General features: G+C 31.3%; 1 protein-coding gene across 1 annotated transcript in view; it reads left to right on the top strand.

The window, feature by feature from the left end:
* LOC125034544 (hepatoma-derived growth factor-related protein 2-like) overlaps positions 1 to 7,500 on the top strand; it is a 34,989-nt gene that overhangs the window by 26,826 nt on the left and 663 nt on the right. The window contains exons 13-14 of the mRNA XM_047626418.1: positions 4,437 to 4,575; positions 5,648 to 7,500. The exon at positions 5,648 to 7,500 is cut by the window's right edge and continues 663 nt beyond it. Of these exons, the coding sequence (XP_047482374.1) occupies positions 4,437 to 4,575; positions 5,648 to 5,715 (207 nt within the window). The 3' untranslated portion in view covers positions 5,716 to 7,500. The remainder of the gene's footprint in view (positions 1 to 4,436; positions 4,576 to 5,647) is intronic.

Genomic DNA, 7,500 nt, shown 5'->3' with positions numbered 1-7,500 from the left:
GCTCCTCTATACTTTTGGCTGCAGCATAGATGAGTTTCTAGGAAATTGGGCTAAAAAATACTTTAAGCTGAACCTTATGCCACCAGGAAAGGCATGTATGTACATGCCATGGCCACTGTAAGTGTAGTATATTAATTGTCTTTACTCATAGATGGCTCCACAAGTTCTTAATAACCAATTAGCTATTACTGTTATGATGTTGACAATGATAGATAAAACTGAAAAGTCAAGGCATGGGTAAACAGATGAGATCAGGTAGCTTAGCAATTGACTCCATGGTGGCTAAGCACTTGTAGAGCCATCCATGTGTACACAAAATAAAATTACAGGGTAGAATACTTGTATACATGTGAAAATGTTATAACTATATTTGGCATTATTAGGATATGCTTTCAATAAAGGCATATGGTTTTGTAAAAAAGGCCAAATGTCTTTATTCATTTGTCTGTCTAGTTAAAGTTATCATGCAATTTCAAGCTGCAGTCCATTTGTGATATTTTAAAAGTAATATTTGTCAAAAGTAGTATCTCTCTTCCCCCCCTCTCCCCCTTCCCCGCCTTCTCTCTCTCCCCCCCTCCCTCCCCCTTCCCCCCCTTCTCTCCCTCCCCCCTCTTCTCTCCCTCCCCCCTCTTCTCTCCCTCCCCCCGTCTCTCCCTCCCTCCCTCCGTCTCTCCCTCCCCCCGTCTCTCCCTCCCTCCCTCCGTCTCTCCCTCCGTCTCTCCCTCCCTCCCTCCCTCTCTCCCTCCCTCCCTCCCTCTCCCTCTCCCTCTCCCTCTCCCTCTCCCTCTCCCTCTCCCTCTCCCTCTCTCTCTCTCTCTCTCTCTCTCTCTCTCTCTCTCTCTCTCTCTCTCTCTCTCTCTCTCCCTCTCCCTCTCCCTCTCCCTCTCCCTCTCCCTCTCCCTCTCCCTCTCCCTCTCCCTCCCTCTCTCTCTCTCTCTCCCTCCCTCCCTCCCTCTCCCTCCCTCTCCCTCCCTCTCCCTCCCTCTCCCTCTCCCTCTCCCTCTCCCTCTCCCTCTCCCTCTCCCTCTCCCTCTCCCTCTCCCTCTCCCTCTCCCTCTCCCTCTCCCTCTCCCTCTCTCTATCTCTATCTCTATCTCTATCTCTATCTCTATCTCTATCTCTATCTCTTCCTCTTCCTCTTCCTCTTCCTCTTCCTCTTCCTCTTCCCTCTTCCCTCTTCCCTCTTCCCTCTTTCCTCTTTCCTCTTTCCTCTTTCCTCTTTCCTCTTTCCTCTTTCCTCTTTCCTCTTTCCTCTTTCCTCTTTCCTCTTTCCTCTTTCCTCTTTCCTCTTTCCTCTTTCCTCTTTCCTCTTTCCTCTTTCCTCTTTCCTCTTTCCTCTTTCCTCTTTCCTCTTCCCTTTTCCCTCTTCCCTCTTCCCTCTTCCCTCTTCAGTAAAATCAATACCAGTAAATTGTGTTTGTGAACTGGTGTTGGTACAGGCACTGTGCTCTGCTTTGTTTCATTAATTTTGTTTACACACAGATGATTCCAGAAGTACTTAGTGAAAGGAGTCCGTAAATAGGCCTACCAGACATCGCCTGTTTATCCTGTTACTGTGCATAAATTTTGCGAAAACCTGTTTATTTTTTTTCCCCGTTATTATTACTGCTGTTATCATTATCTTCATTATCATTATCATCAATATTGATATCATTATTATTATATTATTATTATTATTATTATTATTATTATTATTATTATTATTATTATTATTATTATTATTATTATTATTATTATTATTATTATTATTATTATTGTTATATTATTATTATTATTATTATTATTATTATTATTATTATTATTATTATTATTATTATTATCATTATTAATAATAATATTAATAATTTTAACATGTTATTATTATATTTATGATTATTATTATAGTTGTCATTATTGCTATTATTAATGTAATTGTTATTGAAGTAATTATGATTAATGTGATTATGATTACGATTTATTGATTATGTTTATGATTATGATTATTATTGATATTATATATCATTAATGTTATTATTGTTATTATTGTTATTAATAGTATCATTATTAATTTGGTCTTTATTGATATTATCTTTAACAATATTATCATTATCAGTATTATCATCATCAATATTATTATCAGTATTATTATCATCAGTATTATCATTATCAAAATAATAATGATGATAATGAAGTTAATGATGAGGACGATGATGATGATAATGATGAAAATGATAATGATGATAATCATATTAGTAATTATAATTTATTGCTATTACTATTACTATTGCTATTATTATTATTATTATTATTATTATTATTATTATTATTATTATTATTACTATTACTATTACTATTACTATTACTATTACTATTACTATTACTATTACTATTACTATTACTATTACTATTACTATTACTATTACTATTACTATTACTATTACTATTACTATTACTATTACTATTACTATTATGACTATATTATGACTGACTCTGACTCTGACTGACTATTATCTATTATTATTATCATCATTATCATTATCATTATCATTATCATTATCATTATCATTATCATTATCATTATCATTATCATTATCATTATCATTATCATTATCATTATCATTATCATTATCATTATCATTATCATTATCATTATCTATTATTGACATGATTTTTATCATCATCATCATCACTATTATTATTACAATTATTATTACAATTATTATCACAATTATTATTACAGTTATTATTACTATTATTACTACTATTATTATTACTATTATTATTACTATTATTACTACTACTATTATTACTATTACTATTGTTACTATTATTATTATTATTATTATTATTATTATTATTATTATTATTATTATTATTATTATTATTATTATTATTATTATTATTATTATTATTATTATTATTATTTTAGACTATTTTTATTATTTTTATTATTTTTATGACTATTTTTATGACTATTTTTATGACTATTTTTATTACTAATATTATTACTAATATTATTACTATTGTTGTTATTGTTGTTATTATTATTGTTATTGTTATTGTTATTGTTATTGTTATCATTGTTATAATTATTATTATTATTATTATTATTATTATTATTATTATTATTATTATTATTATTATTATTATTATTATTATTACCATTGTTATTATTGATATTATTGATATTATTGATATTATTGATATTATTGATATTATTGATATTATTGATATTATTGATATTATTGATATTATTGTTATTATTATTATTATTATTATTATTATTATTATTATTATTATTATTATTATTATTATTATTATTATTATTATTATTATTATTATTATTATTATTATTATTATTATTTTTGTCATCATTGTTATTTTTGTTATTGTTTATTTTATCATTATTTATATTATTATTATTTTTGTCATCATTATTATATTTGTTATTGTTTATTTTATCATTATTTATATTATTATTTTTTTTGTTGTTATTCCTATTACTATCATTATCAATATCATTATATCATCATTAACATTGTAATTATCATTATTTTTCAACAGTAATCATTGTAATAAAAAAGAAAAACAATTCATCTTAAAAATCAAGCTCTGGGGTAAGTAGGTAAGGTTGTGTAGGCCTAATGATGGACTCCTTGTTAAGTAAATGCTCCTGGAATGAAACAGAGCCATAATGGTTAGTGCATGTTTACAATGACTTTTCATTAATCGGTTAGTGTTTTAATTTTCTTAATTTTAATCCATGAATTTGCGATTAGCTTTTTGATACCACTTTTTTTGGTATGCATATATTAATTTTAAAGATTACAAAAGAGTAAGCTTGAAGAGTAGCACTCAAGGCATCATCTAGTGGAAAAAAGCAGCACAGCCTCATCTGGAAATTTGCATCTGAAGTGAATGAGAATTTTTGTAATAACTATAGATTCTGGAGAGTTCTTGAACTGTTGAAGGAAATATAAATGGAATGAATTGTAGAGAATCTGGTCAGTTGTTGCCTTTGTTGAATGATAGAGAAAATGATTAGACAGTGTACACATTGGTGATCAGAAAGTTTATTATGAAGGACAGAATGTGGTGATGTATAGGAAGATTATAAAAGAAAGAAACAGTAACCATTAGAATGAATGTGAAAGTTTATCTGCAGTGGTTGAGGTGAAAGCAGTTGCATGCACAGTGAACTGAGATATATGGGCTTGTGTAAAAATTGAAAAGACTGATAGATTTTAAAATCCTTGTTGCCATCTTGGCCAGTATCATCTGTGCTATTATTGTCTAATGCCACATATTTATATATAATTATTATTCTTTTAAGATAATAACCTTTATTCCAATATAGACAGTGTTTAAAACTGTATGGACTTGGGATTTATTGGCGGACGAGGTGAAATAAAGACTTGATGAAGCAAATGAACACAAAGGAGACTCCCTTCTTTCAGCTGTTGTTTGTGGTGCCAGAGAGTCAAGAATGGGACTCCATGTTTGCCGAAAAGGTGGCAGAATTTGATGATGCCTGCCACAGATCAGGCATCACAGAGGAAAGTAAAATCTCTTTGGTCCGAGATCCAACCCATCACAGTAAGTAGGCTGGGGAGAGCAGGCAAGGGGGGAGGGGATATTGTTGAGGGTTGGTCAAGATGGAGAGATTCATATTATGCCTTCTCTGTAGGCTCCACATAAGGCTTTTTCTTGGCACAGTCTACCCTGTTTTCATCTAGTCTTATTTTTTTTTTTCCTATTTTTACTTTCATGTGTTCACAAGTTAATTTTCTTTGGTTCTAGTATTTGGATTTTTTCTTTTTAATTCAAGGGTGGACTGTTCCTCTTTTGTGGGAAATGAGCCTTATTGAAGCACTATCATCTAAGGCTCAAAGTATGATTAGTTTTTATGATGATATGAGATACCTGTGTTATTTCAGCACTTGTTTTTGTGTTGGAAGGATTAGCTGTCAAGTGTTCATAAAGTCAAAAACCATTTTCTTGCATTAACTAAATTTCATGTGATGCATTCATTTATTTTTAGTAAATTGGCATTAGAAGATTTCTTAATTAATTCTGAGTCAGTTTTTTTAATTAATTTTATTTTTAGAGAGAGTTGGAGATAAAAGTTTTTAGTATCTTTTTTGTTTAGCATTCACAACACTTGAAGCATGTGTGTAAATAATTTGTTGTAGTAAATATATTTTTTAGATATATATTTAAAGAAAATATCAACCCACTTTCCTCTTTTTTTAAGGAAACGGGGAGTAACTTTAAGGGATTGCCCTTGTGACTATGAATGGAAAAATTCCCAGCTGTTAAACCAACCATTTGAATTAGAAATTGTTTGGTAATCCACACCAAAATCTCAAGTCCCACCTAATGAAGTGACCCTTTAAGAGTAATGTAAATAAGCCCCATCTTAAGGAGTTGGAATTTGAAAGATTTAAGATATTTGTCCTTAAAGTAACCAGAAGCATAACTCAGGGATATGATTGAGTTCCAAGCTGCAGTTTTTTGGTTATAAAGATAAGTTTGATTCATGAGAGGCTACCCACGGTGGGCTCTGATGATGTCTGTACTCAAGTAATGATGATGATAAAAAAAAAAAAAGAGTTCACCAAGTTCCTCCAAAAAGTTCACCAAGTTCCTCCTTGCTTTTATCTTTCAGTCGACGGTCCTCAGGAAGAGGCCAGCAAAAGGGGAAAAGAAAACACGAGTCCATTAACAAAAAGCTGAACGAGAAAGAGAAAGAGTGAGAGAGAGAGAGAAAATAAAGGCAAAATGTATACAGATCAGCAGGTTTGAGCCCCTAGTTAGTACTTAAGCGAGGCTTCAACTGTGCTGCGCGATTGGTATCTTTGGACTCAAAATGTTGTATGTGGCTAGAGCTGTATTTTTGAGGCTTAGATGATACTTGGATAAGGCTACAAAGATTGACAGAATTTTTTTTTCCCTTTTTTTTTATTTTAATTTTACTTTAACCTTCGGATTAATAATGACCAGATCAGTAAGCTTAATCTCTAGACTGTGTGAACTAGAGACTCGAACCTTGACTAGATCAGTAAGTGTGAGTTTTAGACATAAGGCAATTTAATGATCAATCCATATGATATCATCTTTTACTTTAAGCCCTGTTTGGTATGTATTATGGTGTAAAGCTGGTTTGTGTGAGCCGTACATGATACATGAGTAAGAGTTACCCCTTCAAGTCATCACTGTGGCATTAAGCAGTGCAAGAGATATATTTTGAGCATTGTGTATTCTAAGTGTATTAAATGCTAGCATGGCATGTGTTGGACTAGGCTTTATTTGCCAAGCATGTATATAATGTATATTTTTGATAACATCCAAAGGTATTCCTGAAAAAAAAATAAAGTTACAAGACACTGACTGGAAGTGATGAGCCAGATATCAAGCCATTTGAGAACTTTTTTTTTATACATTGGTTAAGTTTTTTATTTTTAATTTCTCCAATGTTTAGAATTTATTCTGATGTGTAAGTCACATAAGAAATACCTGGTTTCATGCATTTTATTTAAATATAACATTTTCTTTATAGGCAACTTTAGCTTCTAAATTTTTTTTTTTTTTTTTTGAGCAATTATTGGAATTGGATATTTTCACACAAAGCAACTGTCTTTAAAAGAAGTGTCTTAAAAGGGTTTACCTTACTGTTGTAGTACCTACGGCTCTAGACCGGGCTTCTTGTGTTTGAACAATTTTCTGGATAAAGAATAAGGAACAGAAACTTGTGTTATCTAAGGTTCCGTCTAATCTCTTTAAACTCTTACCAGTAGAAGAGAGGCTAAAGAAAGTATCTGTATTATCCTCAAATTGAGGTGTTTATAAAAGTAAGCATGTCTGGTGAGGCAATTTGAAGAGGTTTGACCAAAGAATGATGATGGTAGTAAATGTTTTTGATGTAAAAAGGACAGTTTCCCAGCTGTATTGGCTGTGTGCCAGTGCGAAAGGGCAATTGTTCATTCGCTGATTATTAGGAAGAGGTAATTCATTCATGTGTCCTCATATGTTCATTTAATTTGTTAAGTGTTAATATTTGATGATGGAGAAAATTGTTATCTTGAATCAAATTATCTTGAGGATATTCATGATGATCAGGAAAAAGCATAAATTTGACTTGTTTCTCTAGGGATTCAATGTTGGTTACCTGAATTTTGAAGTTGCTATGAAGTTGAATATGACAGGTCAATGATGTACAGAGTACAACCAGCATTTATTTTCCCCTCACAAGCAGATGGTTACAGTACTTTGCAGTAAATTGGGATGTGCAGAATTTAAATTGTAAATAAGCCTAGTACCCTTTCCACAAACTTAACAATTATATTTTTTATTCTGCTCTTTTGCATTGTTAGTAAACTTGGAATAAGTTTTTCTTAATTTTGAAAATGTAGACAACAGGTGCCACAATTAATTGGAATCCCAAAGCAGATACATAAAAAAAAAAAACAGTGGCCTTAAAAGAATATATAGCGATATGTATCAAATCCTGAACTCAGAAAT

This window comes from Penaeus chinensis, chromosome 18 (genome assembly GCF_019202785.1).
Source record: "Penaeus chinensis breed Huanghai No. 1 chromosome 18, ASM1920278v2, whole genome shotgun sequence".
NCBI lineage: Eukaryota > Metazoa > Arthropoda > Malacostraca > Decapoda > Penaeidae > Penaeus > Penaeus chinensis.
The sequence above is the reverse complement of the archived record's forward strand: the minus strand, read 5'-3'. Positions and strand labels throughout refer to the sequence as shown.